This window comes from Macrobrachium rosenbergii, chromosome 8 (assembly GCF_040412425.1).
Source record: "Macrobrachium rosenbergii isolate ZJJX-2024 chromosome 8, ASM4041242v1, whole genome shotgun sequence".
In the NCBI taxonomy this organism is placed as follows: domain Eukaryota; kingdom Metazoa; phylum Arthropoda; class Malacostraca; order Decapoda; family Palaemonidae; genus Macrobrachium; species Macrobrachium rosenbergii.
This window is the reverse complement of record NC_089748.1, coordinates 67,241,286-67,258,284: the sequence shown is the minus strand read 5'-3', so window position 1 is coordinate 67,258,284 and position 16,999 is coordinate 67,241,286. Positions and strand designations below refer to the sequence as shown.

Genomic DNA, 16,999 nt, shown 5'->3' with positions numbered 1-16,999 from the left:
ATTAGTATTTATTGGAGACCAACAAAGACTGGGCAGACAGGTGAGAGGCCTACATCTGGCAACAAAGTGGTGCATTTATCTCTTAATAGAGATATTTGAGCAACTCCCATTCATACTGAATCTTCTCTGCCAGCCTCTTTATGTATTCCACCAAAATATAGAGACCCTCCATTTTTCCTCTTAAGGCTGTAGGTGCCTCTCCAACCTGAAATACTGAGAGAGAAAATGGAGGGTAACTGGTTTTTGGTGCAATGCTCTTTGAGGTTGCAGGGAAGACTGGGTTAATACATGAGTTCCAGTGGGTTTTATGTCAGGAGACAAAATCTATATACTGTACATACATGTAACACTTCTGTTGAGACCACTACATAGAAGTAAGACATATTGGGCAACTTTGAAATTATAAGCGTGTCAACTGTGGACTTCAAGAGAATGAAAAATCAGAATGTATAGTCTTCCTCAGTGTTCTAAGAGTCCATCATGGCATTCACTTTCTTGGCTGCTGAGTCTGGGAGAAGAGAGGAAGTAAATTCTTGTTGAGCTATGTTGTTGACAGATCCATCCACTGGAGGAGAGGCCCAAATGCTTAATATTTACTTTTAAAACTTCAGAAAATAGGCATCTCTCCTAGCTCATCACTTGATTCTTCCAGAGTCCACCAAGATTTAGTGACACCAGAGACGAAGGACAATGAGGAGAAAGTCTGAGGCCTCTGCATAGGGGAATATTTCTAATGCTTAGTGATAAACAACTAGGGATAGAGTTCAGAGACAAAGAACTAGGGATAAAGGCTCTCCTTGATGCTTTAGTAATGGTACTGCTGTTGTATTGTCCAACATGATGACTACTGTGAAACCTTACATCTGTTTTAGGAAAGGTTCCAGACCTAACAGGGTTACTTTTAACACTGGAGGATTAAATGTGTAAGTTATGCACACTGACTGTCTTACAAGTTTTTGTTAACATGCCTGAGAGATAGGCTTAACTTTATCAATGAGGCATTGGTGAGCAAAAGGCGGAGAATGTAAGTACGGTAAACAAAAGTTCTGGAGACAAAGGGTGTAAAGGTGCACATTGGTGGAGATTGCAGACCTGTAACCATCAGAACCAAGTCGTTTCTGCACTAAATGGAAACTAGATACCCTGATCATCTTGATGTATGGAGGTAGTTCAGTACTGTATATGTTGAGGTGAATTTGGAACAACTATTTACATGTTTCATTTTAGAGAGAAGAACAGTATTTCCCTCCTTGACTGATGGACATTCCTTGTCAAATAAGTGGTACAGGATAGATTTGAAATTCTGTTCGTCCTAAAGGTGGGAGTGGAGGATTGTCTTTTCTCTAAAGTTGCCTAGGAGATCCTTTTTGTTGCTGGTGAAATTGAGGATGACCCTCCCTTTTCTGAAGGAGAGAATCAAAAGAATTGTATTTGTCTCCTTCATTCAAGGGTTCTGTCAGAATTTTGATTTATTTGAAGCACCTGGCTTAATAGTATACCTGCCTATGCTTTTGCTGTCATTGGTGGTAAGGTCTGAAATGGCCATGGGCAGCAGTTTGGAGTAGATTAACCTTTTCTTCTTTGTTATTGGTACAGTATTTCCTACAACCATGATTTAAGGAGAATGTGGCAAAATCAAAGGTCCCCTTTACCTTTCTTCAGGAGAGATTCAAAACATTTGTAGTAATAAAGACACAAGCATGGCAGTAATTGTTTCTTCAACATGGGTTACTGTATATTGAAGGTCTTAATTATTAGGTACCTGCCTCTGCTGATCATGCTTGGAACCCTGCAGTAAGTCTTTCTTCTTTAGGGATCATTGGCAATGAGGTCTCAAGCATTTACTATTTTGGCTTACTGGCAACTCCTCTTCAAGAGATTCTTATACGTACAGCATTGGAGTAAGATTTGCAAGGAAAAGGCCCATCTATGAGAATCTTCAGCTTCATTCTACCAGATCTGGAATGATAGTAAATGTAGATTTTCTCATCTTTAGTGCTTCTCCAGAATTTTTATTCATCGTTGAATGGGAGTGATTCCTGGCCTAGTTGGGGAAAAGAGAGATTGAAGAATATTACTTGAGCTTCCTTTTACGAAATGGGAGTTTGTGTCTGTAGCATGATAGTTGCCAAGAGGATTCATTCACAAATTAAAAGGAAGGATGGCAAGAACTACTATAAAAACTGTCCTGGTCTAGCCATAATCTGGAATGAAGAAAAACAAATTTATGACAGGCTTCAGTCTGAATATGTATGTGCAAGCATACAAATAAGGTGAAATTCCATTACAGCACGAAGGTAAAACGTGAAAATCAGATGAAGAGAGTGAGAAATATTACGCAAATATTCTTGATCCCTCATGGTCAAAGATACAGCGAGGGTCAAAGCAAACTATGAGGATCTGCCTCAAGGAGGAAGGAATTTCCTTAAGTGTTAGCTTCTCATGCCTTAGGGTTTCCTCAACTGAGACATGTCAGGATCAAAATGTTAATGAATCACAACCCTGGAATAAGTAAAAATATGACAAAATATTTTTTATTTGCAGATACTAAAAGTATTGTAGGAAAATGGAATACAGTACTGTATATAAAATTGGTGGGGGTACTGTAGGGAAAGCCTATGTTTCAATTCAGTTGAGCATTTGGTGCATAGCATACATCCATGAGTGATATTCCCTGTGAGCCCATATTTTTATCCACTGAATGTGATTAGCTGTCAGGATCTGCAAGAAATCTGTCATATAAAGAGAAGACAAAACCTTTAAATTTCGTTAGCTGAGCCTTGTATACTTTCTGCCAAGTTCTCATTTGGTTTCAGGTCTAGATTTGTGCTCTTTTCCATGATTTTCTAGGCCTCTCTAATTATTTGATCTTGCTACTATTGTATTACTCTTCTGACTAACTGCTTTGCCCTTGTTTCATCTCATACTGGTATCACATCTATCTAGTTTCTTGCCTCTGGACATAATTTTTCTCAGGAACTTTCTCATTTAAACATAAAAGTGATGAATTATAGCCTTTTGTAGCCACACAGTCTGAAAAATCTTTATATTCTTTTCACTTGTCCACATCTACACTGTAGCCTGCTTGTACATGTACAGATTTTATGCTTGTGACAAAAATTTTTGTTCTGTTACTAATCAGATACTAAGTCTCCATGGATCTTAACTAGTCATACATGCCAGGTGGTCTCATGGTAAGCTTTGGAAATTAAGAATTATTTAAGTATATAGTACAAGCAGTTTGTGCACATGCCATGAGCAGAAAATTTAATCTTGATTACTATTTCTGAGAGGCTTGTCTTTCACCCAATATGATCCTTCTCATCCATCTTGAAAATTAATTAATTTTACATTTTGAAATTCTGGCTATCTATTATATTAGATACATGATATTGCAATTACTCATTGTATCCTCAAAGCTTTCACACCACTTCTATTGTCAGCATTGTCCTTTCCACTATTCCACTCTTCTATCTTTTAAACATTTCAGAGACCTCATCCTCTGCATTGAGCCAAGTCACCTACACATAACAGTAGTTCCCTGGGAGTTCATTTTTCTCCTGGTTTTTGTAGTTTCTTCCTTAATTGTGATGAACAATGAAGGGCATTTCGATGATCTGTGACCGATATGAACATTTATCTTAAATTTTTCTGATATACCTGCAACTGTTTTCTTACTAGATTTTATAACAGTTAAATGTAGTAATATCACTAGCCCTTGAGTGTCTTTCATTACCCTCTGCTCTTGTGATGCCCATTTAATATTCTGAAATCTTTATTCTCTATATAGAAATTAACAGACAACTTTTTTGTACAGTACTTCTGTAGTTACTTGATAATAAAGAGGCTGAACTATATTTTTTTTTATTGAAACAGCCTTTCACAATTTTTCTTCCTGCACCATTTCCTCTACTTTCATACCATACTCCAAGTTTTGTTTGTCATGGCTTTGCTTACCATATTGCATACCCTTTACCTTTGTTTATTTTTGCTATACTGTACTATTTTTTTCCTCATTTTTTAACTCTTCTTTCATTGTCTTCATACATTTTGGTTAGTTCATCATTGACTAGCATATTGCTTCCTATTCCATATACTTATAGTTGTGTTCATCTACTTGCCTTTTCCCCTTTGGAGGAGGTGTCTGCAGACCTATATTTTTCATCAAGTATTTTGAGTTGATGATGCTAACCTTATTCCCATATCCATCAGAGCTTAGATTTAATCTCCCCCACCTTTCTATGAAAAATTTCCATTGCCATTTAATATAAACCAGTTTTTACAAAAACAATTATTAGATTTACATAAGTTTAGGATAATTTTTTTAACTATCAATTTTTGTGAATCATTGCAATTTACATGATTTCTGCTCATGAATATGGTTATGAAAAAATATATGTAGCTTAGATCTAGACAACTATACTGTATATAAATGTTAAGACTATCTCAAATATGATTATTCAAGAATGTCATGATGTCATGACTAAAGCATAATTTCTTTTTAATAGGTATGCAGAATATGTGGCAGTCCCTGAGACACAGTATTTAATTAAAGTGCCTGATAATATCAACCTCAGTACAGCAGCTATGTTACCTTCTGGAGCACTCTGGGCCATGAATACCGTCTTTAGTGCTCATCAGCATGTTGAGAAGGTCTTAGCAGAAAAAGGTGAAACAGGTGAGCTACCATGAGTTCTTGGGAGCATACAAACTACTACCTTGCCTTTAAAATTTATTTTAAATGCTGAACATTTTAGTATTAATGTTTTAATTACTAAAAAATAGAATTATGAAGCTATGGTATGACATCTGTATGGAAAGTAAGTGTAAGAGTAAAAATTTATGTGGAGGTAATAATTTATGTAGATATTTTAAGCACACCTGTGAGATGGCTACCTCAATATCATTTCTGAATGAGAGTTTGGTTTATTAAATTCTTTCCCATTTCTTTCAAGGTAAATGTAAGATACTTGTTGTTGGTACTGGTGGTCTTGCATTATGGGCTCTCAGAATTGCTCGGTTCTACTGGCCTGATAAGAGGGATAAAATCACCATTGCAGTTGCATGCCTCAGGGATGAAGGCATATCCATTGCGAATGAGTATTTGAGGCAAGTAAAGAAGGATATTCTGAAGCTGTAGATTTTCAGGGTTACTGTGGGTGCACTGATATATTTACTATAATGTATATGTGCAGTACAGGACAAAATATAGATATTGGACATTATCTTCCCGTACATATTACCATTAACGTTTTAATTTCATATTATTCATTTGCACTCCCTTTTGTCTTGTACACTTTGTGCTTTAACTTCCATTGGGACTAACTTCTGTCTTCAGGCTAATATCAGAATTTTTGGTCCTAGTTCATATCCAACAGGCATTTTCGTTCATATAGCCTATAATCTAACAGGAAATCTAAATGCAAAAATAGATGCTACAAGTGTAGCACTTTACTAAGAATTATAGACTATATAGCCAACATATACTTGCCTGCAGTATATGAGCACACTAAGGGCAACTTAATGAATGTTGCATTAAGGAATCTTAATAATAATTATCATCTTTTAGTAGCATTTGAAGCCATAGTGCCATTTTGTATTGAAAGTCCATTTAGTTAACACGTAAAGTTTTGTCCCAAGAATAAGCCTTAAAAACTGGTGATACATCAAGGAGAATAAGATAGGAAAAACAATCCAAGTACTAATTGTAAAAGCAGTCTGATCTATAGATAAAATTTGAAACACAGTTGCTGTATATGATTTATCATGCATTGGATAGCCAGCAAGACTGGCAATTGCACCTGTGCTGTATTTCACCATAGAGATATTTTATTCTCTGTGGTTATAGATGGTGGACTTGGAATATTGCATTGATATTAAAATACTATTTTTTTTCCACCAGGGTAAACGTAGTTCAGTGGAATGAAGATCTGTATGAGGAACAACTGGTTGAACGAACAAAAGATGCATGTGGTGGACCAGTTGATATTGTCATTGATTTCAGTGCAACTTCACGTTCCCTACGTAGAGCTTTGAAGTGCTTGGCTGAGGTACGTTTTATGAGATTTTGATTAGTGCTGCTACTCCAAGTTTCATTTTATATTTTTAATTTTACACTGTTAATTCTGTAATAAAGTCCATCATCCCTTTTCTTTTCTTTGATTTTATTATTCAAAAGACCATTTTTTTTGTGCATTGTAAGTTTCTTATACTAGATGTCACGTAACAGCTATAAACATAAACTTTATGAAATATTGGATAACTGACAAGAATTACTTTTTCTAGTTACTATATGTGATGCATATGAAAATGCAAACAGTTATTTGCCAGAAGTGTTTCAAGATAGAATACACAGATGGTGCAGTATAGCAACTGTTTTTATAGGTTTTATTTAGTGATCCTAAGTTGTACCATCCTTTACTAGGGTGGTGTGGTGTTAATGAGTTCAGAGCATGCAGAAGGACTCATATCTCGGTTTAGTGATGAGGCTGAGAAGGAGAATCACCACCTTATTCCAATTGAGTTTGGGACACTCAATCAGCTGAAGAACCTTGTGCATCTGGTGGCAAATGGCGAGGTAAGAAAAGATAACATCCCTGTTCATAGTGCAGTATACTCAGCATGGGTAACATAATACAGTACAATAGTTTGATATCTTGCATGAAGTAACCATTAACAGAATTAGGAATTAGCCCTTCCACAGCTCATGAATTATTACCTCAAAAATTCATTTTCCATATTACACTGACCAGCTTTTTAAGAGGACAAAGTTTTGAGGTTTTCAAGAGTAACTAAATAGATACTCATTAAAGTTTGGGAAAACTACAGTTGAAATTACATAAAAAGCTGGTGGTTAACAGGTATACCTCAGCAATGAATTTTACAAAGCATCAATCTTAATCTCATAGCTCTTCCCTAGTTATGTTCCCAGTAACTAGTTGTATGTTTATTTGGACAAAAAAGTGGATAGCTACTAATGTGTGTTTTATTCTATATAACATAGATTTTGTTTTTTTAATTTCCTGGTGATATCAAATCAAACCCTGAGCCCCTGGACTTTCAGTGTCATGCTTCCAAGTACAGCCTGATTTTTTAAAATCACAAAGCACAGCCTGATTTTTTTAAAATCACAGAGTAAAAAATGAAAAAGTAATTAGTATTTTTCCTTGCTATACAAGCCAGAACATTTTATGGTAGAGTATTCCTCAGAGCAAGCTGAAATGTCAGTGTAACTTGGTGGAACACCCCTTACCCACCATTTTCCTTTGGCATGAGGGACAAAGTGAGGTGGTTGAGGTGCGTAATATGATAAATTGTATACATGGGAAAAATACAAATTACTTGGATGCATTTCCTTGTTCTTACAGAAATATAAACCATCACTTTGTATGTACGAGACTTGCTTCTTAGGTGGGATGTTGTCTCTGTCAAATGACTGACTGGAAGTTGGAAACCCTGATCAAAGTCCCAAAAGTCAGCATAGGAATGCCAGAATGTTAGGGACCTGAGTCTTAGCGAGGTGTCTAGAGCCTTGTTTTAGTTAGCAATCATTAACTATCTCCATAGAGGATGCATAAGTCAGATGGCAGTTACATCTCGCTAATATGGTTGATAAGTTCTGAATATAGCCCTTTTGCCCACCTCCTTGTTAAATGGAGGAGCAGATGGAGTTGCATCTTATTTGCTGAAGCTCCCAGACTGGTTGCACAGTTGAGTAGCAACTTACATCTGGATATGGTCCAACATGTACTTGGGGTAGACTGTCTACTTGACGTAAGTGGCATAAGCTCATTTAATACATCACAAAGCCAGAAAGAAACATGGTGTTCCTAAACCTACTTCTTTAGTTGGTTGGTATGACCAAGAGGTGCTAAAATTTGATATAAGTGGTCAGGTCCTACTTTAGTAGCATAAAAAGCTCAATCAAGCATAGAGGCCTCTAATCTTGACCACAAACCCAGGAAGTAATGAGCATGAATGTGATTCCTACCCTCTGAGTACTGGATGAAGAGTCCATGATTCTCAGTGAATGACAGTCCTGCAAGCGAGGTCTTGGACAAAGATAGTAAGACTGATCAAAGCTTCTTACAAGCATAAACAAAATGGCCACAACTGAGAAAGCAGATAGTCTTTCACCAAAGTGACTGAGAAAAGCTTGATTCAATGAAAGTAGGTAAGGAGGTCCCCAATCCACTGAATCAAGGCTGCAACTGAAGATACAGTCCTCTTCTTCAGCACAGAAGAAGATGGTTCATTTCTCCTGGATTGAAGAGTGGACTACAGAGAATCTCTTTGGGAGACTACCAAGTGCCATTAGAGCAGTAAAACCACTTGTGAAGGGAAAATGAGGATATCAATGTCTCTGAGCCCTCAAGTGTGATATCAACATGCAGTTGATCACCTGGTGGGTCAGAGAGTGGGGGGTAAAAGGCGTAGGAGTCCATTATGTCCTAGGGGTACTGGGAGGCATCCACCAGGGCAGACTAGGGACATGGCACCAGAGAAGAAAACAACAAAAGCTCTTTGTTGGTTGCACTGTGAAAAGATCAGTCACCAGTGATCCTGAGAGCTTGAAAAGCCATCCCCTGTGAAGAAGTAAGGATTACTAATTTCTACTACATACCCCTGGTAGCAGAGCCAAGCTACCGAAAAATTTATCCATCATGAAATGTACCTGATAACAGTTCAACAGTGTGGTGACCTTTGCTTCTTGAAGACATCTGCCTTGCTAGTTGACAGGGTGAAGGGAAAATGTCCTCCCCCCCTAGATTGTGGATGCAAGTTACTGGATGTACTGTCACCCCTTAACAGTATTGAGTGACTCATAAAACACTGAATGTTTGCAGGGCTAGCAACACTGTTTGCCACTTCAAAATGTTGATGAGCAGACAAGGATCATTCTCAGTGTGCATCCTTAAGATGATAAGTGGTATGTCAAAATGAGCTAGTTCACAGAAAGAAAGAGTCCCCGGTTTACGACGGTTCCGGCTTACGAACGCTTTTTCAAATATATTCATCTTTGTTTTGTGGCAAAACGGCAGAATAATCATAATTTGAAGGTTTTTTTGATGTAAAACTCAATAATGCAGTTTACATCGTTTTCACGCACCCAAAGCATTAAAAGTAAGGTTTTCTTATGATTTTTGACGATTTTCGACGATTTTCCGGCTTACGACGATCCCCAGGTGTAACAAACTGCCTGTACTTTGTTTGTGCAGGAGATGAGACCAGTGATCATTGTTCTGCAGCACATATGTACACTCAAATGGGCCCAAACTGACAGCTGTTCCCCAGCCTAAAGCATAGAGCTTTGAACTGGTAGAATTTCCTGCTGCAAAGTGATGGCAGTTCCTGGGTCCTACACCAGTTACTCCAGTGTGTGCTCATGGGGCCATGGCACCAAAGTCAGTACAGTCAGCACTGTTTAATGCACTCTAGGCTGTGGAAGACCTGCACCTGGAAAGAGTTCTGGACCTTGGTTAGCCAACAAGTACAGCTCCCTTGTTTGGTAATGCCTGAACTAGTAAAGGGTACAGGTGAACAGGTACATGCCCTTTCATGGGAATGCAATTGTGGGACTGGTGGCAAGTCACAGGCTGGAAAAGGAGCAGATTGTCCTTGTACTGGTAAACACTGAGTGGAAACCTGTCACAGGCAAACCCCTATTCTGTGTATGTATATTGTCAGAGATTGTGAACATACTGTACTGCATGACAGGGTAGTACTGGCTCAACAGGGTATGTTACAGGCAAAACACTGGTGGATGAGCTGGGAGTAGTTCTTTTCTCCAATAGCAAGTGGACTGTGACAAGATACCATGCATTCTCAGTAAGACCATACCTGCAGTGCTTGGTTCACCCATGAGTGGCTGAACACCATAGTCTCCTAGAGAACGCATAAAGGAGGGGAAGTCATGAAGAGAGGGAGACTGAATGTTAATGTAATGATGCAGTAATTCTATGTAGGAAACCCCAACACTTGAAGGAACACCAGGGAGGCACAAGTTGAAACCCAAACCTCAGCAGCAACAACCTGAAGGAAGTATCCACGAGGACAGTAACTATGCTAGCCATGATTGTTGAAAGCTGCTCTTGAGTAGGTGGCAAAGGGAACCAGAACACATAACAGCAACCAAAGAGAAACTTCTTCCTTTGAAATGATGAATTCTTCATCCAAAAAGCTGAAGTCAGTGAGTCACACCGGTTCGAAGGTTGAGCTGTGACAAACAATTAGTCTGTGCACTCTAAAACACCAATACAGTAAACCCCCCGTATTCGCGGGGGATGCGTTCCAGACTCCCCCACGAATAGCTAAAATCCGTGAATACTTACAACCCCCTCTAAAAATGCTTATACCTGTCTACCATGAAAGGTCAAACACCAAAGTATGCCTAAAAATACCAGCCTACATCAAATATACATTAAACTATTACCTTATTACTTTATTAATCTTTGAAATGATATTATTAATATAAAATTTCCAAGCCATCTTAAACATTTTATCATTACATTTATGTGTACGTACTGTATGGCTTACAGCTGTAGGTGAAAATAATCCAGTCCCCCCTACGTGTTCAGCCACGCACATTTTCTTTCATACAGTTTCAAGCCATCCCGTTTTCTTTTAGAGGGAACCACTGGTATTTATAAGTAATTCACAAAAAAAGAGAGACAAAAAATTTTAAAAAGTATGCACATTTAAAAAAATTTAATACTACACTTATATTAAGATTACTACATATGTAAATCATACGGGTACTCACCAGTGATGGATGTTGATTAAAGATGATGGTGATGAATTAGCTGTGCAGTCCGATGAATGACAAAGATATGACTGCACAGCAAAGCAGAGGAGTTACAACTCATCTGAGGGTGCCTCTTCACCTTCAGGAGGTGCTTTGGGAGGCAATTCTTCAGTTGATTTGGGAGGCACTACTTCAGGTGATTGGGGAGGCACTACTTCAGGTGATTCAAGAGAAAATGATTTGGGAAGCTTTGGAGGGGCCTTCTTCATCCGTTAGATGAACATGGTGATAGGCAGCTGCTGTCGCTGCTTTTTCATGGTGGTGAGGGCTTGATTATAGGGCTCCAATGCTAAATCAAGGATGTTTGAAAACTTTAGGGAGCATTCCACGTAAGGATCCCATGTTGAAACATACTCCTGCGTATCCTTGATCATTCTCTTGATGTGGGACAGACGTTCCAAAGTCAGACCGCCCTCCTCTTCCTCCTGCTCCTCCCCTGAACCTGGCGTATCTTCTTCCTCACTGGCAGACTTCGTCAGGTCTTCCAAATCCTGGTCCGTCAGGGAGTCAGAGTGGGCATCAGTGAGGGTGCCGATTTCATCCTCGGTGATGTCCTCGAAGCCTTCTCCACCTAGAATCCTCGCCAACTGGACAGCCTTATTAATGGCCTAATGTTGAATTTCTTCAGGAGAGAAGCCCCTGTAATCATGAACACACTCCAGCCACAACTTATTCCAGCACGCGTTCAGGGTCTCCTTCTTCATGTCATTCAGTGATTGGCTGATGATTGTCAGACGTGGTGATTGTGAATTTACACCAGTATTCTTTTAGCGTAAATTCACTGTCATTGTCCATTGCATTCACAAGGTGCTGGAGGGAGTTCCCGGTATAGAGTGCCTTGAAGGCACGGATCACGCCCTGGTCCATAGGCTGGAGGAGAGAAGTGGTGTTGGGAGGGAGGAACTCAAGCTGGACTCCCTTGTAATAAAAATCGAGAGGGTGGCCACCAGCGTTATCCATAATCCGCAACACCTTGAACTCCATGCCCAAGTCGTTCAGGTATTGCCTAACTTGACGAATGAAGCTCTGATGGAACCAGTACTCTGTAAGGACTTTGGTGATCCAGGCCTTAGGGTTATGCATCCAGAACACAGGAAGCAAAGCCTTGTTCTTATTCTTGAGGGCCCTGGGGTTTGCAGCCTTGTAAATGAGACCTGGTTTAAGCATGAAACCAGCCGCATTCTCACACATGATGAGGGTAACCCTATCCTTCTGGGCCTTGAATCCGGAGGCTTTAACTTTGTCCTTCATGAGGTATGTCCGGGAAGGCATCTTCTTCCAGAACAGGCCAGTCTCATCCATACTGAACACCTGTTCTGGATGGTAGCCCTTCTCCTCGATGATTTTCTTGAAGGCCTTCGGATATTTTGTGGCTGCTTCAATGTCTGCAGAAGCTGATTCCCCATGCAAAGTAACAGACTTTAGGTCGAACCGCTTTTGAAATTGGTGGAACCACCCCTTGCTGGCCTGGAAACCTTGAGGCGCTGATGATGGTCCTGCTTGGGGCTCTTTCCCCTCTTCTTCTTCTGCTTCTGTAGGCACTGGTTCACTGAAGCTTAAGAATTCTAATTCCCCTTCTTCAGCACCTTCCTCTGCCTGTACTATGTCGTCGCCTTCCGTAGCATTGATAACTGCTGGTAGAGTTGTTGCGCTTTCTCACGAATGATGTTGGAGTCGAGGGGCATGTTCTTCTTACGGCAGTCCTTTATCCAGAATGCCAGAGCAGATTTCATCTTCATGATTGTTTTATCCTGCACTGTTGCAACTGTCTTTGCACTACTAAAGTAGCTCATACTACCAGACTTTCGTATCTCTGCCTCTTTCTTCTTGATATATCTCACTGTGCTCTCATTAACATTAAAATGGTAGCCAACCACGGCAAAACTTTTGCCCTTCCTTAACATGTGAAGAACTTTCACCTTCTCCTTGAGTTTCATAAGTCTTCTTTCTTTTAGACTCTTTGCCAGAAGTCTTAGAAGGAGAAGGGCGTTTTTCAGGAGGCATTTTAGGGCCGAATATTGCTGATGCACACAGATTAAGAAACCAAACACAAAGATGCGCGATTTCACACGGTAAGAAGATGCTGCGAACTACGCATGAACTGAGAAGGATGCCGTGGATGTGGTCTCCCAGAATTCCATGTTCACAAGTTGGTCACGACTATTCAGCCAATCAGCGCCAAGTGAACAGCCAATGAGTGCCAAGGAAAATGAATGGCGCTTCTGGATTGGCTGCGTTGCAGATGACAGCCAATAGTGGGTCAAGTATCATTGGTCCTGGGTACACAGCGAGTTCTTTATATTTGTGGAGAGGTGGCTTGGGTGAAGCACTTTTAAGAAAAACAAATATATGTTATTGAAATTTTGCTGTGTTTACATTATTATAGTACAGTACTGTAATATTTGAAAGTTAGTAAATCGTTTTTATCATACAAAATGTACTTACAGTAGTACGTACATGAAAATGCTACATATCGCAGATGTAAACATACGTACCCTGCTATTCCTGTTGTCTTACATATTTTAGATATGCTCTACGTACTACCTGTAGTATTGTACTATGCATCATCCTAAAACACTTTTTGTATGTAATATTTAAAAATCATCCTACAACAAAACATTTAATAAAATGTACAGTACTGTACTGTATGTGCAGAATATCAATGTTAGTATATGTACGCGCAATACAGTAGTACCATGCATATACCATAGTGGCAAATTATCGGCAAATGACCCAATATAACTCGTTTCATTGCTATCTCTCGTTTGTTTGTTTTGCGTGTACAGTACTATGGACTAAGAATATTTTTTGAAATCGTGCATTAAGATGTCCTCTGAATGCTCTGCTTCTTCTAAGGCCTCTGGCAAATAGCCTATAATTAATGACTGATGAGAAGAAAGTAGACATGATTGTTATGTTAAGAGAGGGCACAAGTCACGGAGAAGTAGCAGCCCATTACAGCATGACATTAATTGTGGTCACCTGCATTGAGCATGAACAAGGTAAAATACTCATGCAGCCCTACCATACCACCTTCGTTGCCATGTTCAAATACCTTAACATGACAGCGCCTCCCATCATTCATCGTACTGCACAGCTAATTCATCATCATCTACAGCAATCAACATTCATCACCAGTTACTACCCATATGATTTAACTTTATTATTTATTATTACAGGTACCCAGTGTACTATTACATAATATTTAATTTATGTTACTATTATATGTACTGTACTATTATTATTAATGTACTTGATTATTTAATGTTCTTATACAATAAATATGAAAATACAGAATATTGCTATACGAAAAAGACAAAATCTGCATCCGCGAATAGGCAGGTTCCCACGAATATTTTTATAGATATGTTCCACAGAAAAACCCGTGAATACATGAGTTTTCCCGCGAATTAATTTTAGATAGGTTCCACAGAAAAACCCGCGAATTGGTGAGTCCGCAAATCGTGAGAACGCGAATACAGGGGGTTTACTGTATCTTCATAACACTAAGCATGGACTGGAGGAGTAGGTCTATCCTGGCTAAGAAGGTTTACTAATTTTAGGAACCTATAAAATCCCTGACAATAACTTTACCATCTCCAGTCTTTTTAGTCTGATATATATATATATATATTTATAGTGCTTGCGTGATATGCTGATAAACAAATAACACCCCAAAAGATAACATGAAAACGAGGAGAATGTCATGGTAATAAAAGCTGCTAGCACTGTAAGAGTACAATTCCTAGAGTTAAATTGTAGCACTGAATAAATTATCAACATTCTGTATTTGAATACATTTTTTTGTAAAAATTAGGAATGCAAAATTTGGTTAAAACCTCTGAACAGGGATCTTGCAATCAAACTGGAAGTGTGCAAAATTAGATCAATATCTCTGAACAGGGATATTGTAATCATAAACTGGAAATGAGCTATAACAATCTTATCAGAGCTAAGGTACTGTATAAAAATGAAAATAAAAAACTTTGATCATTTTTAAGTGTTTATTCATGAAAAACAACTATTCATATAAATTAAAAAAAAAACTGACTCTGACACAAATTATTCTTATACATTATTCTTATTGGCATTATTTAATACAGAATGGTGCTGTAAGCACAGTAATGCAGTACATGAGTGCAGTGTTATACATTTTTCAGTTTGTGTATTACACAATTTACCACTATGTAATTAGGATAAACTATGCACGTACAATGTGTTTACTTACCTTTCATGCCTTCTCTCTCTCTCTGTCAGTTTTTTATTATGAAGAAATCTGGGGTAATTATCTTAAAAAAAGAAACAATGTTTATGATTTATTTATATTGTAAGGATTTTGTATACAGTACATATCTTGTAAGCAAAAGTAGGGATAGATACATACACATAGAAGTTATTTATTTTGCAGATAACCTATATCTCTGAATTCGAATGATAGTTAAATCAATACTTTCAAATTAAATGATAATTACTAAATACCAGTTAGGATAGGCTATTAGATACTTTATATGGAATTGTGCCAGATTATAAGGTATGAGAGCTAGCCCTGGGGTACCCTATTGTGTAGTTAAGTGTCAGTCTTCGTTACTTAGTGATTTCATTACTTACTGGAAGGGACGGATCACCCAGCTCTATTAAGTTGAGGTGGCACTGTATACAGACACCTGGTAGAAAGCAGATGGCCTTGTTAACTGTAACAAGTAAGGCAAGACCTCATCATTGAACAACCCTAAGATATTAACACACTTCATCATCACAAATTACAGATACCTACTGATGAACATATAAAAAGAAAAATGTTGGTTGCCAACTTGAGATTGAAATGTTTACTAGCCAACACAAAATATATGTAAGGGGATATTCTCAAACGATTAGCTGGAGTCCAGTTATTAATAACACAAGGTTTTGGTGGCAATGGGAGATTGCCAGTGGGGAAAGAGGTGGGCAGAGCCCAACCTGGTTTCCCCCTAGCAAATGCTGTGTGACTCTTCAGTTTTCTTCCAACCAAGGTAACTGTTTTCAGGGTGGCTTGAGGTGGGCCATGTATGTGAAGACCTCAGGTTTGTTAGTTATGAAAAATACAAATTGATAAAAATTTGCCATTTGTTCATATACATAACCAACCCTTGGTCTTAACGTAAGGCAAGAATTACTTTTGGTCGGAGGATAAAGTAAGCTTTAGAACAGACTGGTGGTTTGGCTCACCTGGGCTCACTTCCTGGCCAATTGTTAGAGCATAGGAAGGAGTCATATGCCTCTGATCTGTTAAGCGAAGGGTTACTCAACAGCCAGAATCCAGGCTAAGAAACAATGGGAACTCGTCTACATTGTCTTGGAAGAAGGAAAAGAACCTGTAATTGTCGGAGACAACAAAACTTACGTTAGTTACCAACCTTGTTCTGTTGTCGGCTCCTCTCTCCCCTTGTAAGAGAGAGGTAGGGACTTCCTTCTACTACAGAATTTGTATTGTGTATGAACAATCAAATATGACAAATAGAATGGGTGCTCACAGTTCCAGCAAATGATGGTTCAAATCTCCCTGCTGCCTGCCAGAAGCGGAGAAAAAGAAAGAGAAAGGAAGGAGGCCAGTCATCCCATTCACTCTCACTTTTATAACCAACATCTTGGGTAAGATGCAAACTGTCCCGTTGCAGGGGGGGGCCCCGGGCTGCAGCACATAAAAATATACAATTTTATTTTATTATGACTACTCTAAGGTGTGGTAGTCTCTTCTACAACTTACTCCTTTTTATATTTACTTTAATACACTTTTGGGTAGGCTGCCACCAGCTGTGGTGTTTGTAACACACCAACAGCAACGAAAAAAAAAAGTTATACCACATGCATTTGAATGTACAGTAGCGGGTTATAAGGAGGTGTGGGTGGGTTCTGTTTTGCCATGTAGGTTTATACTATTACCCCTTGATACTGCTTTGTGGGTAACAAAAGAAACAGGCTTACATTTGCTAAGAACACCTTTACTGTCAACAAAGGTATACATTAGTTCCTCATTGGGCGAGTTGGTAGAGTTGTCAGCTAGCACTCGCTAGGCCTGAGTTCAAGTCTCCGGCCGGCTAATGAATTATTAAAGGAATTTATTTCTGGTGATAGAAATTCATTCCTCGCTATAATGTGGTTCGGATTCCACAATAAGCTGTAAGTCCTGTTGCTAGGTAACCAATTGGTTTTTAGCCA

The 16,999-nt window shown here is 38.7% G+C and overlaps 1 protein-coding gene across 5 annotated transcripts in view; it reads left to right on the top strand.

Moving 5' to 3' along the window:
- The window catches only part of Drat (Death resistor Adh domain containing target), a 90,926-nt gene that overhangs the window by 61,409 nt on the left and 12,518 nt on the right, over window positions 1–16,999 (top strand). For 4 of the 5 annotated variants that reach the window (XM_067107912.1, XM_067107913.1, XM_067107910.1 and 1 more), the window contains 4 exons: window positions 4,509–4,678; window positions 4,956–5,109; window positions 5,903–6,050; window positions 6,425–6,577. In XM_067107912.1, coding sequence (XP_066964013.1) covers window positions 4,509–4,678; window positions 4,956–5,109; window positions 5,903–6,050; window positions 6,425–6,577 — 625 coding nt within the window. Of the gene's footprint in view, window positions 1–4,508; window positions 4,679–4,955; window positions 5,110–5,902; window positions 6,051–6,424; window positions 8,982–9,185; window positions 10,679–16,999 lie in introns of those variants that run through there. The other variant, XR_010853794.1, reaches the window with a different exon arrangement.